The 16,528-nt window shown below is 44.5% G+C and overlaps 1 protein-coding gene across 2 annotated transcripts in view; it reads left to right on the top strand.

The window, feature by feature from the left end:
* Window positions 1–16,528, top strand: part of cdh23 (cadherin-related 23) — a 799,974-nt gene that overhangs the window by 455,339 nt on the left and 328,107 nt on the right. For both annotated transcript variants that reach the window (XM_043679154.1, XM_043679152.1), the window contains exons 23-26: window positions 217–406; window positions 3,151–3,296; window positions 5,979–6,198; window positions 8,060–8,212. In XM_043679154.1, the coding sequence (XP_043535089.1) occupies window positions 217–406; window positions 3,151–3,296; window positions 5,979–6,198; window positions 8,060–8,212 (709 nt within the window). The remainder of the gene's footprint in view (window positions 1–216; window positions 407–3,150; window positions 3,297–5,978; window positions 6,199–8,059; window positions 8,213–16,528) is intronic.

Genomic DNA, 16,528 nt, shown 5'->3' with positions numbered 1-16,528 from the left:
CTCCCCACTGCCTCCTCCCCCTCCCCCTCCACCCTCTCCCTCTCCTCCCTCAACCTCTCCACCCTTCTGTCCCCTACGTCTTTCCTTGTGTCCCTCCTCCCTCTCTCCTTCCTCCCCTCGCCTCCTCTCCCTCCACCCTCTCGCCCCCACGGTGTTTAAACACCTTTACTGATTGAATAAAACTGGACAACAGTGTCACATGCCTGTCTTCCACAGGTGTCAGCCTTTGACCCAGACCGGGGTGAGAATGGTTCCGTAGTGTACACCATCAACCCTCCCAATCCATTCTACCGAATCAACAGGACCACAGGGAAAATCCGCACATCTGGAGTGGTGTTAGACCGCGAGAATACAGATGCCAAGGATGCTGAGATGATGAGGAAAATCGTTGTGTCAGTCACAGATCGTGAGTTATTGGTGATCTTGTGAAGCAATCAAGAGATCACAGAATCTATGCAGTATGGAAGCAGGCCATTCGGCCTGCCAAGTCCACACTGACCCACCAAAGAACGTCCCCCTAGCCTATAACTCTGCATTTCCCTTGGTTAATCCATCTAGCCTACACATTACAGGCAATTTAGCATGGCCAATCCACCTAACCCTGCACATCTTCAGACTGTAGGGGGAAACCCACACAGACACAGGGGGAACGTGCAAACTCCGTACAGACAGTCAGCCGAGGGCAGAATCGAGCCTGGGTCCCTGGCACTGTGAGGCAGCTGTTCTAACCACTGTGCCACCATGCCACAAGCTAATATCGCGTTTTCCTGGAATTGTCTTCCCATTTTGCTTAATAAATTGAGAGTGGTACATTAACCAGGAACAAACCTGTGGGCTTCCTGAAGGGGTTTGGGGCAACCCGGAAACAAGAGGGTGAGGAGGTTTGGAAGGTTAATTGATCCCTCCAATGAGAGTCCAACCTTCAGTCCTCAATCATATACTTTGATCTTGTGCTCTTTGTAAAACATAGCACGAATCTCAAGACACCAAGGCAGGGGATCAGGTGTTGGTGACCATAACTATCGTGACAGCAGTGAGTTTGAAGGTAGAGAGAGACCATTCGCAAATGCAAAAATGTGGATACAGGAGATGGTGCAGAGAAATACTTTGAGATGGCGGAGCATTGAAAAAAGGACATATCAATGTGAAATAAATCAAAGCATTGAAAATGGTTGGACTCATCTATAGTTGGTTCTGCTGTAACATATGTTTCTTCAACACGAATTGGCTATAATGCGATTCCAGTCTCATTGGTTTAAATGGCACAGTTATTACTCAATTTTCTTGTAATGAGGGATCGCATGGAAATGGAATTGTTGTGTTATATCAGAACAGACTGTATAAGGTAACACAGCTGCTAATTTCAACAGTGAGTTCTTCACTAAAGTACTTAATTTGTAGTTAAACCATTTGGGACATGCTCACAACACAAAAGACAAAATATAAATATAAATTCATTCCTTCATCATTCATGTAGTTTAAAAAAGATATCAGGTCATCCTTATTTGATTGTTAGCAGCACTCTATTCTTCTAAGTCCCCACAGGACAGTCCATTTTCATCCAACATACTCACTGACACTGAGGAAATGGCCAAGAGAAATTCTCACCACTCTGTATGGGACCCATTCATAAATAACATGATGCTGTGCTGCTGCTACTACACACCCATAGCTGATCAAAGTGGTTTTGCCTCTCTTCCCTTGCTGTATGTGAATGCCCGAATGGTGCCGACAGTGCACTTTATAAGGGACAACTTGCTGCATCAGGGAAATCATGTTCCTTCTCATCTATTTTCACACTGGTCTTTGTGCTTGTCAGTCATTCTATTGGCAATGCTCCGGAGCTTATCTCTTGTGTACACTGAGTGATTGGCACCCTGCTAATGGAGCAGCTTCTTATCTTGCTAACGTGATGTGTTGTAATTTGGAAGGTCTTTCCTTCTTTGTTGCAAGTCTTCACAGCAGTTGGATTCATAATTGGGAAAGCACGCAACATGTGCCTTTGCTCTTGCTGTGCCCCAGCTACACTCATCGCAGTCAAAATTCTGCAGAAGATACTTTGGCATGTTCAGGAAACAAATTTCACAATTCCTCATGTACAGAATTGAAAGCTAGTCTCATTAACTGTGACCGTGCCAAGCATGTTAATTATTGTAAAAACTCACCTTGTTCACTAATTCCTCCAGGGAAGGAAATCTGCTGCTGTTACCCTGTCAGGCCAACATGTGACTCCAGACCCAGCAATGCAACTGATATGGGGTTGCCCAGTGGCTCAATGGTTAGCACTGCTACCTCTCAGCACCAGGGACCTGGGTCCACATCCCACCCATCGCTGACTCTCTGTGTGGAGTTTGCACATTCTCCCCGTGTCTGTGTGGGTTTATTCTGGGCGCTCCAGTTTCCTCCCACAGTCCAAAGATGTGCAAGTCAGGTGAATTCGCCATGGGAAATGTAGGGTTCCAGGGATAGGGTGGGTCTGGGTGGGGTGCATTTCAGCGGATTGGTGTGGACCTGATGGGCTGAATAGTCTGCTTGCCCACTGTAGGTATTCAGTCATTTTCTGTATCCCAGATTGCTGTCGATGCTCTTTCCTTGGATGTATTCAAGACTGAGGTCAGGAAGGTTTTAGACATTGAGGAATGTGCAGAGGAATCAGGATTGTGAAATTGAAGGAGAAGGTCAGCCCTGGGCTCGTTTAGTGGTGGGACTGGCTTGATAGGCCCAGTGGCCTGCAACATCTCCTATTTCTTGATGTCTAGACGAAGACAGCGTAAACACAGGAAGGATTTTCCCAATGACTGGGGAATCCAGGACTAGGGGTCACAGTTTAATAATAGAGAGTAGGCCATTTAGGACTGACATAAGGAGAAATTTCTTCACCTGGAGAATGGTATGGCCTGTGGAATTGTTTGCCACAGAAATTGGTTGAATGCCAATCATTTAATGTTTTCAGGAAGGAGTTAGGTATAGTTCTTAAGGCTAAAGGGATCAAAGGGCATGGGGAGAAAGGGGGAACAGGGTACTCAGTTGGTTAGCCTGTTGGATCAGGCTGGAAGGGCCGAATGGCTGAGTCTTGTTCCTAGTTTTCTGCGTTTTGATGTTTCTATGTCCTTGTGTTCTCTGTTGCCTTATCCCTTTATTCTGTTGCAGGGGGAAGGCCTCCACTACAAGCTTCCAGTAGCACCATTGTTACTGTAAACCTGCTGGATCTCAATGATAATGACCCAGTTTTCCAAAACCTGCCATACACTGCTGAGGTTCCAGAGGGTCTGCCTGTTTCTTCATCCATTTTTCAGGTACTGCTTCCAGGTCATTACAAACGTCTAGGAGAAAGTGAGGACTGCAGATGCTGGAGATCAGAGTCGAGAGTGTGGTACTGGAAAAGCATAGCAGGTCAGATACCATCCGAGGAGCAGGAGAATCGACGTTCGGCCTTAAGCCCTTCATCACTTATGCCCGAAACGTCGTTCATTCCCAATGAAGGGCTTATGCCCGAAACGTCGATTCTCCTGCTCCTCGGATGCTGCCTGACCTACTGTGCTCTTCTAGCACCACACTCTCAACGCTGATCTCCAGCATCTGCAGGCCTCACCTTCTCCTAGTGCTTTCCCGGCATTGCAAACTTCTTCCTTGTTCAAAATAAGACTATAGTATAACTACACAGAGCACCCCTAGGTCAAATGTGCGATGTTCAGTTAAAATTGTTTGCTCTGGAGTTCAGACAACTGAGGGCAGATCTCATACAGGCTTATAAAATTCTAGCAGGACTAGACAGGGTAGATGCAGGGAGGGCATTCCCGATGATAGGTGTGTCCAGAACAGTCTGAGGATTTGGGGTAGAACGGAGATGAGGACTCATTTCTTCATCCAAAGAGTGATGAGCCTGTGGAATTCATTACCACAGGAAGGAGTTGATACTAAACCATTCAATGTATTCAAGAGGTGGTTGGAGGAGAATGGGATCAAAGGTTATAGGGAGAAAGCAGGATTAGGTTCTTGAGTTGGACGCTAGGCCGTGACCATGATGAATGGCGGAGCAGGCTCAAACGGCTGAAAGGCCTCCTCCTGCTCCTATCTTCATCTTTTAAGTGAGGAGGATTGGACTACTGACCACTGGAAACTCTTCAGTCTGTTGTCAGCTCTGCCACAGGTCCAAATGCACTTACCCCAGCCCTAAGTATGTGGAAACTTTAAATTAGTGAAGGTAAAGAGTGGAACAGTACCAGAAAATATACATATTTCTGAAAGGGGAAAATTGCTGACAAAATGTTTCATCTTGCATTCATCAGGACAAATGCAAGAATTCCAAATTTCAAAGGGAACGCATGAGAAGCAGCGCTGATTCATGGTTGACTTGCCAACTTTGTTTAGAACAGAAAGACCGAGGGATTCAGGTAGACAATTCTTTGAAGTCTGCATCCCATGTAGACAGGGTAGTTAAGAGGGTGTTTAGCTTGCTTACCTTCTTTACTCAGGTCTTTGAGTACAGAGTTGGGATGTCATGTTGAGGTTGTACAGGATGTTGGTGAGGTCTATTCTGGACTACTGCGCTCAGTTCTGGTCATCCTGTTGTAGAAAGGATACTGTTAAGCTGGAGATGGTTCAGAAGAGATTTACCAGGATGTTGCTATGAGTGGGAGGTTTGAGTTATAGGGATAGGCTGATTAGGCTGGGACTTTATTCACTGGAGATTAGGAGGTTGAGGGATGACCTTATACAGGTTTTTAAAATCACAAGATAGGGTTAATGGCAGGTGTCCTTTCCCTGAGGTGATGGCTTTCAAAACCAGGCAGTATATTTTTAAGGTGAGAGGAGAAAGATTTAAAAAAGACATGAGGGGCAACGTTTTGACACAGAGAGTGGTTCGTATGTTGAATGAACTTCCAGGGGAAGTGGTGGATGTGGATAGAGTTACATCATTTAAAAAGCATTTATATAAGTACATGAATATGAAATGTTTGGAGGGATATGGGCCAGAACCAGGCAGGTGGGACTAGTTTAGTTTGGGATTATGGTCGGCACAGACTGGTTGGGCCAAAAGGTCTGTGTGACTCTCTGACTGTGACTAATCAGCACTTTTTCCTCTCATTTGGCGTAAGTTGTTGTTCCCTTTGAGATTATTTTACCTATTTAATACTTATCATGAGCTGACCACTCCACATCAGCAGCAAAGTGCTTCAAAGGCGTTAAGTGGTTCTGCAACTTACAATCACAGACGAGCGACAATTCCCTGATCTCATGACGAGGACAGCTCATCAAGTACAGACCATGGAAGGTTCTGGCAATGTAAACCCAGGAGAGAACTGCAGGATTTGTGCTGGGAAATCCTCTGTCCTGTGGCAGCAATTTAATGTCCTGAACTTTGAGCACTCCTCAAATCAGTACCTGTTCTTTCCGAAATCCAGAATGTTCTTCCACAAAAGGCTGTAGGTTCTGGGGTTCAATTGAACGTTTTTGAAACTGCGCTTGATAGATTATTACTGGCCAAAGAACTTGATAGTTCCAGAACCAATACAAGAAAGAGATAAACTATAGAGACCAGCCATGATGTAATCGAGGGGATGAATGGCCTATTATTCCTTGTGTTTGTCTTCAACTCCCTTCATTGAATCACCAACTCCTGTTCCTGAGACCTCCTCCAGCTTTCTCTCCCGTCTCTCACTCTCTGGCCAATGGTGTTTTGCCCCTCCCCTCCTGTGGGGACCACCTTGACTGGCCTCCTCCTTCCTGTGCTCACAAAGAGTATTGCCCCTTCCCCATCTTCTCTCACATTCCCATTCCCTCCTTCCCCCATCCCTCCACCTCCCTTCAACTCCCTTCCCCCTCTTTCCCTCCTTCCTCCTCTTGTCCCCTCTGGTCCCCTCCCTCTTCTCTCCCCTCCTTTCCCCTCTCTGCCCCCTTCTGCCCCCTCCTGGTTTGTCTTGCTCCCTTTCAGACTGTTCCCAGGTACAGTTCTGCTTCCCTTTCTCCAACACCAGGTATCAGTGCTGGATCCGGACGAGAGCTCCAATGGGATGGTCACGTACTCTATGCAAGTGGGCATGCCCAGGTTGGACTTTGTGCTCAACTCCAGCACAGGATTAATCACGTCGACCACGACGCTGGACCGAGAGCAGATAGCGGAGTATTACCTGAGGTTGATAGCCAGAGATGCAGGGATGGTACCGAGGAGCTCCACCAGCACCCTGACCATCAGGGGTAAGCAGTAACAATTTTGAAAGGTCCTGGATCAATAGCACTGGCAGGAGAACAGTATTTTACAAGCATTTATTAAACCTCCAAATTTCAGGAAGGACTGTGTGCATTAATGAATTAAATTGGTTTATCCGCACCTAGCACAGAAATTGCTGGAGAAACTCAGCAGGCCTGACCCATCTGTGGAGGGAGAAAAACAGAGTTAACATTCCGAGTCCAGTATGAATCTGCTTCGGAGCCGAGCTTGAGTTTTTGCTATGGCTACACCCCTTCCCACTCACTCACAGAAGTGTTATCCCCCGAGAGTATGGGGCAGAAAGTAGAGGAAGGTATTTGAAGAAGTGAACCATTACTTGTCCACTGCTGCTATTGTAGCCAGAGGAAACCCACACGGACACAGGGAGAACATGCAAACTCCAGACAGACAGTCACCCGAGGCTGGAATTGAACCTAGGTCTCAAGCACTGCGAGACCACAGTGCTAAACACTGAGCCACCAAGCTGCCCTCTACTCTTATTGTATTGGAGGAGGAGGAGGTTGGAGCTCAATGATGGGGACTCATCTGAATCGAAGGTCATTTGTTCTGCACTCATCAGGACAAATGCAAGAATGCCAAACTTCAAGCATAATAATTTCTACCTCAGGAGGCCGTTGATTCTGATCAGCTCAAGCTGTGTAGATAATTTTAATAGATCTATTCAGATACATCTCTGGAACAGGTGGGGCTTGAACCTAGACCTCCTGGCTCAGGAGTATGGGCACTACCGTTACACCACAACAGCCCCTCAACATGTGCATTTATTGTCATTTTAATCAAATTGTTCAGACATGTTATGACACACCACTGGAGTTGATCGGACTTGAACCTGGGCTTCCTGGCTCAGAGGCAGAGACATTACCACGACACCACAACAGCTCCTTGGCTGAGGATTTGTATTCTTGCCTTTGTCCTGATGAGTGCAACTTGTCTCTGAGCAAGGTTGGAGAGATCCATTCTTCTGGCTTCATTGAAGCCCATTTCCTTAAAACTTCATTCCCAGGATGTGGGTCCTGCTGGCTTGGATTGTTCAAAGGGACAGTTCAGATTCAGCCACATTGCTGTGACACACACAGGCTGTGCCTGGAAAGGTTGGCAGCTTCCTTCCCAAGTGAACCAAGTGGGTTTCTCCTCCCAACAGTTTCATGGTCAACATTGGATTCTTAATTCAAGATTTTTGTTAGAACCATAGAATGCCCTACAGTGCAATGTTGCCCATTGAGTCTACACCAACAGTCCCCCCCTCCTATCCCCATAAATCTCACAGCAAATCCACCTAGCCTGCACATCCCTGGACAGTGCAGAGCAATGTAGTCTGGACAGTCCACCTAACAGTGGCTCAGTGGTTAGCACTGCTACCTCCCAGTACCAGGGACCTGGGTTTGATTCCACCCTTGGAGTTTGCACATTCTCCCTGTATCTGAGTGGGTTTCCTCTGGGTGCTCTTCTTTCCTCTCACAATCCAAAGATGTGCAGGTTAGGATGGATTGGCCATGGGAGATTGCCCACAGTATCCGGGGATGTGCAGGCTGTGTGAATTAGCCTTGGGAAATGCAGTGTTGTGGGGGGTGTGTCTGGGTGGGATGCTCTTCAGAGGGTCAGTGTTAACTTGATGGGCCAAAGGGCCTGTTTCCACACTGTAGGTTTCTGTGATTCTAACCAGCACCAAACCTGCTGATTTCATGCCTTGATGGGATTTGAATCCCGGTCGCTAGAGCGATACCTAGGTCTCTAGATTAATAGTCTAGTGAGAGTACCAATATTCCATTGCCTTTCCTGTTTAGTTCTTAACACCACCTTCCTCCTTTCAACTGTTGTTTGTTTCAGTGCTGGACATAAATGACGAGGTTCCTACATTTCACCCAGCTGTATATGATATCTCTCTCTCCGAGGACGTGCCCAGGGATCACAGGGTGGTCCATCTCAACTGTAGCGACAGTGACGATGGCCTGAACGCAGAGCTCAGCTACTTCATCACAGGTGGGTCCCTCCCTTGGAGCAGCAGGATGAGGACGGTTTACCAAATTCTCATCCCTCTCTGAAACCCAATCTTTGTCATGTTTCACCCTTAGCTGTTGTATATTTTTGTTATTCAGATTCTGCTGCCCAAGCTCTGTTTGGCAGAGATGAATAGGTACCAGCTGTTCATGCAGTCTGCATTGTGTGTATGCTGCACACCTGTGGTGTTTGTAATTAGGAATCTGAATTAAAATGCTGGTGAGCAGAGAGCTGAGCTTATGCAATGTGTTAAGGCTTGACATTCACCTACTCAAGAGCCAGGCACAGCCATTTAGCTTTCACCCAGCTCATTCACCTAGACTGAAGAATATTCAAAGTACTTCTTTTATATCTCTGTGGAATGCTACTCCATTTCATTAAAAAATGTTGCTCACTCCAGTAGGGACAGAAGCTGGCCCTTGAACCTTCTCCATTATCCTTTGGGATCATGGTGACTCTGCATCCCAACACCATCTCTTCAGTTTAATCTAGAGTAGTGACAACCATAAAAATGGTGAGATTGTGGGGAGTTGATGAAATTAATAGTCTAGATGCATTTAAGGTGAAACTGGACAAGCACATGCGAGAAATGGGGAATAGGTAGCTCTGTGGTCAGTATTGCTACCTCACAATTCCAGCAATAAGGGGTTCGATTCCATCCTCAGGCGACTGGCTGTGTGGAGCTTGCACGTTCTCCCCCGTGTCAGCGTGGGTTTCCTCAGGGTGCTCTGGTTTCCTCCCACAGACCAAAGATGTCCAGGTGAATTAAGCCATGGTAAATGCAGGGTTACTGGGGTAAGGCGGGGGGGGGAAGGGGTGCTGGCTGTAGGTGGGCTGATCTTTAAGGATTGGTGCAGACTTGATGGGCCAAATGGCCTTTATCCACACTGCAGGGATATGAATAGAGAGTAATGATCAGAGGTTTAAGTGAGAAAGGATGGGATGAGTCTTGAGTCGTGCATAAACATTCTCTCTCTCTCTCTCGGCCCCCTCTCTATCTGCCTCTCTCTGTCTCTCTCTCTCTCTCTCTCTCTCTCTCTCTCTCTTGCTATACCCTGGACTGAACCATCATTGCACTTGTTGATGGCAAGTATATCTTTCCTTCATTAAAGAGACCAAAACTAGGCACAATATCCAAGTGCAGTCTCACCAAGGCTGTACATAATACCAGCATAGACTGGTTAGACTGCTCTTTATCCTTTACACCCTGTGTAGCAACAGTGTAGAAATAAATTCCTATTATTTTCACCATGTTGTCAGAAGCTAAGTTCTGCGGGGGTAGGTTTTGGAGAATGTAGTTTTCTAAACTCCAGATGATAAAAGCTTAGTCTGTCCAATCTTTCCTCAGAAGACAGTCCTCTCCTTTCAAATATTAGTTTGGTAAGCCATCTCTCAACTACTCCCTCTTCAACTTGGAAACCAAATCTGTGCACAGTCTCTTCATTATTCTGTTTAACTGAAGCATAACTTCCCTGTTTTTGCATTCAATTTGCCTTGCAATAAGTGATAATACTCAATTGCATTTCCTAATTACTTGCTGCAGCTGCATACTAACATTTTCCAATTCATGCACTAGAGCATTCTCTCATAAGCCATAGGCTTCTAAAATGGGCAATGTCTCATTTTTCCACATTATACTACTCTTGCCAGATCCTTGTCCACTCACTTAGTCTGATTCTGTACTTTTGCATCCTCCTCACAGCTTATGTTGCCACCCCTCTTTGAGTCATCAGTGAATTTCAGAAGGTTTTTCCCTCTGGTAAATGATAAGCCAACTGATCTGAAGTTTCCTCCTTTCTGTTTCCCTTCTCTTTTGAATAAAGGAGTTACATTTGCTATTGTCCAATCAGATGGGATCTTCCCTAAATCAAGATTGTTTGGAACAACAAAACAATGCATCCACTATCTCACTGGTCACTTCTTTTAAGATCCTAGAATGATCCCTCCCCATAGAACAGCTGAACCATCCCAGAGATCAGATTGGTGAACCATCATTGCACTTGTTGATGGCAAGTGTATCTTTTCTTCATTAAAGAGACCAAAACTGGGCACAATACCCAAGTGCAGTCTCACCAAGGCTGTACATAATTACAGCAAGACATCTTGACTTCTGTACTGAAATCTTTCACACAAGTGGTCAATTTACTTTCTGAACTGCTCGCTGCGCCTGCTTATGTTAATTTTTGGTGACTCGTGCACAAAGACAAAAGTTATAAGGATAGGCTGGATAGGCTGGGATTGGTTTCACTTTAAGTAGGCAGTCGAGGGGTGACCTGGAAGAGGTTTATGAAATCATGAGGGTCTAGGTAAGGTGAATGGCAGGTGCCTTTTCCTTAGGGTGGGGGATCTCAAGATGATAGGACATATTTTTAAGGTGAGAGGAGAAAGATTTTAAAAAAGATATACAGTGTAATTTTTTTACACAGAGGATAGTTCGTGTCAGGATAGAACTTCCAGACAAGGTGGTGGATACAGTTACAATTACAACATTTGGAAGACATTTAGGTAAATAAATAATAAATGTTTGGAGGGATATGGACCAAAAACCAGGCAGGTGGGACTTGTTTAGTTTGGGATTGGTTGGACCAAAGGTTCTGTTTCCATGTTGTACGTCTCTATGACTCTCTGATACTCAGGTCCCTTTTAGTCATCAATGCTTCCCAATCTCTCACTGTTTAGGAAACTATTTGGCCTGGTGATCCATTGGACCCAAGTTGTGCTTATTTTTACATTGAATGAGAGTTCTTTGCACCGTTGAGCAGACAGGTGTCAGGGATCACTTAGTCGTTTACTGGGATCGGGATCTAGTGATGCTCCACTGAGCACTGCTGTCTCATGTTGGCCACAGTGAAGTATAGGCCAGTTGTCCAGGAAGATCAAGTTAATCCAGCAGAGCCTCCGTACAGTCCTAGGATGTTATTACAGATGTTCCTCCAATTTCTTAGTCTTACTCTTTGGCCATCTGGAAGCAGACTTCATGTACACTCCACTTCCTTCAAATGTTGATTGAAAAGGGCCCTCAATCGGGAAAAGCAATTGATACATTCCTTTCCCCAGTTTCTGAACTTCAGTAATTTTGAAATTGTTTGATTTTTGCTCCTCTCAACCATCCGTGCACTCAGCATTGTTCCAAATACAGCACTGTAATTGCTCACGCAGTGTGGAGAAATCGACTCAGAAAGCATTATTTTTCATCAGGGGGTTACTGTAGGGAAATTTTCATTGATCTAATCAACTCAGAGGCATCACACTCCCCTTTGAAAAGCTCCCATCAAGCCCTGTACTCCGAAACTCAAATATCTTTTCATGTCCTTTTATTTGAAGTTTATGGTAGCTGAATTTTAGGGAGTCACGATGATCATTTTGATATCAAACTCCACATCAGAAAGGTCCAGTGGGCTCCACTAAAACACACACACACAAATGCAGGCATGCATGCACATGTGCTCACACATGCATGCACACACATCCTAGCGGAACCTCTTTGCATCCTTCTCCTCAAAACACATTTCCATTTAGTTTTGTGTCATCAACAAACATAGAAATCACGCATTTAGTGCCCACATCCACGACAGTGATGTAGATTGTGGCCATCTAGATCCCATTGGCCAATGCCCTCACGTAATTCTCTGGTCCAGGAGGAAAAACATAAAGAGAAGTGTGTGTGTGTGGAAGAGAGTAGCAGGGAGAGATGTACTGCAGTTTCCAAACCCAGTTTCAAGACCCAGCAACTGCTACTGAAAAATGTAAAGTATAAATCTTGATACTGTGGCAGCCTGACTCCACCCATTAAGGCTGCTTCTGTTGTTCCAATTTTTAAAAAGTCTCAAGGCCTCAGAAGTGATTTATTTTATTGACTTTAGAGCAGACCACTAGTCACCTCTGTCACAACCTTTCTTCATAAAAAAAACTCTGGAGCAAATACACCTGTTAAAGACGTAGTATTGTCACAATGGGCCTTACCAAATTTCAGTTCCATTGATTATCCAGTTCCACTTTTTTATGAATAGCTCCTCATCTTTACTAGACCCTTGATTCTCCAGTATTCCTGAGAGGTTTTCTTTTCCCCAGGGGATGCAAGGCATTGTGGTATTGACTCTGAGCTACAAATGTCAAACTTCGGGTTAATGTTCTGGGCATATAGGTTCAAATCCCATCATAGTGCAGTCATAACATTTGACATCAATAAAAAGCTAATTATGACCATGAAACCAGCGTCAATGGTCCAGTTTATGAATGTCCTTTCAGGAAGGCAATGGGCCACCCTTATCCAGTCTAGCCTACATTTGATTCCAGGCCCACAGCAATGTGTTTGACTCTTAACTGCTTCCTGGGCATCTAGGGATGGGCAAACATGCTGGTCTAGACAGGAATGCCCATACCCTGTGACCAAGTGAAAGAAGAGTACCATTTTTGTGCTATCTTGCTGTGCATAGAATGGCCATTGTGTTTTTACATCACTGCGACATAGTCACCTTCATTCCCCCTTGAAATCTTGTATCACACAAGAATTATAGGCAATAATGTTTCTCAATGCCATATATTTAATTTATTCATCCCTAACTAAAACCTAGCAGTCATGAATGTAAAGTATGTTTAACTTGTTGTTTTGAGGGAGCTGTAAAAGTATCTGCACCACATTTGTCATTGGCAGACGATTCTATTTAGTTGATGTTTAATGGATTTTCAGATGATGAGGCTTAGCTCTAATGACCTGAGGGACTTAATCTTTCCGTGCAACATGAAGGAAGGATTTTCATCGATTCTATCACCTTTGCTTAAGACCATGTGTACTGCAGTGATCCTTTTTAAATTCAAATTCAGTTTATAAGGAAACTTGAGATCAGAAATTGGTGTTGGTGACTGAGAGTAATTGGCTTTCAGATTTCTGAAAGTGAGATTCTACAGATACTAATGATGCAAGGTGGATATTTTCCTGCATGAGAGAGCAGTAAGTGAGTTGTTATGATCCACAATTCACTATCTGAAAAGGCATTGGAAACAGATTCAATAATAACTTTCAGAAGGGAATTAGCGAAATACCTGATAAGGAAAACTATTGCAAGGCTGTGGTGACCAGTTGAATTGCTTTTTGAAAGAGCTAGTGCAGTCTTGATTGGCCAATGACACCCAACTGGACTGAGGTTGCGTGATTCTAAACTTGCAAGTATTTGTGGAGAAAAGGAGGACAATGTTGTGTTTTGTATTCAATCAGAGTTTGTTTTTTTCAAACCATTGGGAAGTGAACAGTGAGTGATACATTCGTCAGGCTGATATCCCCCTTTTCTTTCTCATTCACAGCTTGTGGGTATCGTTGGCTAAGCCAGCCCTTACTGTCCCTTAATGAGACAGCTGTTCAGCTTTAGGGGCCTGCCTCACCCTTCAACACAATTACTGCTGATCGAACACTTCAGTGCCTTTTATCCACCCCATCCCCATAACCCTGTATGTCATTGATAATCTTAGTCTCTATCTTCAACAGACTCAAAGACTGAGCTTCCACAGCCCTCTGTGGCAGAGAATTACAAAGGTTCACAATCCCGAGTAAAAGAAAATTCTCCTCATCTCAGATCTAAGTTATGCTCCCAGATTCTAGACTCCCAATTCATGGGGAAATATCGAACCTGCATCTACCCTGTCTATCCCTTTCTGTATTTTGTAAGTTTCCCAAAGAGACTATCTCTTATTCTTTGAAACTCTCAATAGTACAAGCCCAGTTTGCCCTATTCCCCTTTATAGGACATTCCCAATATCCCAGGGAGAAATCTGGTGAACCTTTGTTGTACTGTCTCTATAGCAATAATATCTTTCCTGAGATAGGGAGACCAAAGCTGTGCAGTACTCCAGGTGCAGTCTAACCAAGCTCCTACACAACTGAAGCAAGATTTTACTATTTCTCTACTCAAATCCTCTTGCAATAAAGGCTATCATTTCATGAGGCTTCCTAACAACTTGCTGCACCCACAATGTTAGCTTTCAGGACACTTCGGTCCCTTTGTACATCTACAATTTCCAACCACTCACCATTTAAGAAATATTCTGCATATCTTTTCCTCCTATCAAAGTGGATAAGCTCACATTTTTCCACATTATATTCCATATTGCCTATCCCTAATTGCCCAGAGGGCAGGTAAGATTCACCCACATTGCTGTGGGTCTGGAGTCACATGTAGGCCAGACCAGATAAGGATGGCAGATTTCATTCCTTTAACGAACCAGGTAAGTTTTCCAGCAATTGACAGTGATTATGTATTCATAATCTTGTTTTAATTAATTATTTCACTTTGATCACTGTTCACTTCCCAATGGTTTGAAAAAATAAACTCTGATTGAATACAAAACACAACATTGTCCTCCTTTTCTCCAGTGATCTTTAAAAAGCTGTAAAAGACCCAAGGTGTGACAGTTATTCAGTGGAAAGTATTCTGTCACTGTCCTGATACAAGATGTTGTCATGTCACATTCCTCTCTTTTACTCAGGATTGTGAACCTTTGTAATTCTCTGCCACAGAGGGCTGTGGAAGCTCAGTCTTTGAGTCTGTTGAAGATAGAGCCTCAGGCGACTGACTGTGTGGAGTTTGCACGTTCTCCCCGTGTCTGCGTGGGTTTCCTCCGGGTGCTCCGGTTTCCTCCCACAGTCCAAAGATGTGCAGGTCGGTGAATTGGCCATGCTAAATTGCCCGTAGTGTTAGGTAAGGGGTAAATGTAGGGGCATGGGTGGGTTGCGCTTCAGCGGGTCGGTGTGGACTTGTTGGGCCGAAGGGCCTGTTTCCAGGCTGTAATGTAATCTAATCTAAAAAAAAGTAATCTAATCTAATTTTGAGTGACTACATTGAACAGAGAGGGATTTTATATGGACACACTGGACAGGAACAGCACTTTGAAATGCTACTCAGCAGAATCAATGATAAAGTGCTAAAATGAAAGGCAATTAAGGATTGGCTTGACTTGAGGACCTTTGATTTCATTCTTCAGTCATTAAGCTGATTCCTACTGCAGCCATACTCCAGGTTTCTTTCTGCAGTTTGAAAATTTAATTTGGAATCTTGTACTGAAAGTTAAAGCCTGGTTTGTATTTGAGGGTGAGTGGGGGTTCAGGAAATCAGCGCACCAGAATTTGCGACATTGAAATGCGACATTATGTGTTACGATAAATTCTGTGTTACGATCGAGCCCTCCACAATCACCTGATGAAGGAGCGTCGCTCCGAAAGCTAGTGTGCTTCCAATTAAACCTGTTGGACTATAGCCTGGTGTTGTGTGATTTTTAACCTAAAACCAGAGTGCCCCAATCTCAGACTCAGTGTATCGTTCTTGGTTACAACTCACTATTACTGGCATGACTTTGGATTGCTTTTAAACAGGAATGTTATGGAGACAAAAAGGCCATTTGGTTCATCAAGTCTTACCCACATGATCTGTCAAATCCCATCTCACATTCTTGCTCGATTCTCATATCCTTCCATCTCTTCTTAGAATTCCTATAGTGGGGAAGGAGGCCGTTCATCCCTGTCTACACTGACCCTCCAAATACCATCACACCCAGACCTACCCTATCCCCATATGCCTGCATCTACCCATGGCTGACCTACCTTACCTGCACATCTTTGGACTGTGGGAGGAAAGCAGAGCACCGAGAGGAGACCCACGCAGACACAGGGAGAAGATGCAAACTCCACACAGGCAGTCACCCAAGGCTGGAACTGAACCCACGCCCCCGGCATTATGAGGCAGCAGTGCTAACCATTGTGCTGCCAGGAAACGTTTGAATGCTCTTTGGATCTAGATTTCCCACTCTCCCTCAACAATAGTTTGTAATGAAGTATTCAAGAGCAAGCAAGAGATCTCCCGAATGTCTTCAGTCAACGTCAATAACATAATTAAAAATCGCACAACACCAGGTTACAGTCCATTAATATTAATGAACCGAAACCTGCAACCCATTCTAAAAGATGAAAGGCTTAACAACAATGTAGGTTTGGTCAATATGTCATTTCAGTTGCATGACACTGTGATCTTTTGCTCTAAATTCTGTGCCTTATGATTCTGCTCCACAGCTACCTGATGAAAGAGCAGTGCTCCGAAAGCTAGTGCTTCCAGATAAACCTTTTGGACTATAACCTGGTGTTGTGTGATTTTTAACTTTGTCCACCCTCATCCAACACTGGCACCTCCACATCACCAATAACATAGATCATTCAGTCATCATTATATTGCTATTTTGGGTAGCTTGCTGTGTGCAGATTGGCTGTTGTTTTCCTATGTTACAAAAGTGAATACTTTGTCAGCTAGGAAGTAC

Source organism: Chiloscyllium plagiosum, chromosome 38, assembly GCF_004010195.1.
Source record: "Chiloscyllium plagiosum isolate BGI_BamShark_2017 chromosome 38, ASM401019v2, whole genome shotgun sequence".
NCBI classification, from domain to species: Eukaryota; Metazoa; Chordata; class Chondrichthyes; order Orectolobiformes; family Hemiscylliidae; genus Chiloscyllium; species Chiloscyllium plagiosum.
Note: the sequence above shows the minus strand (reverse complement) of the source record. Positions and strands in the feature narration are given on the sequence as shown.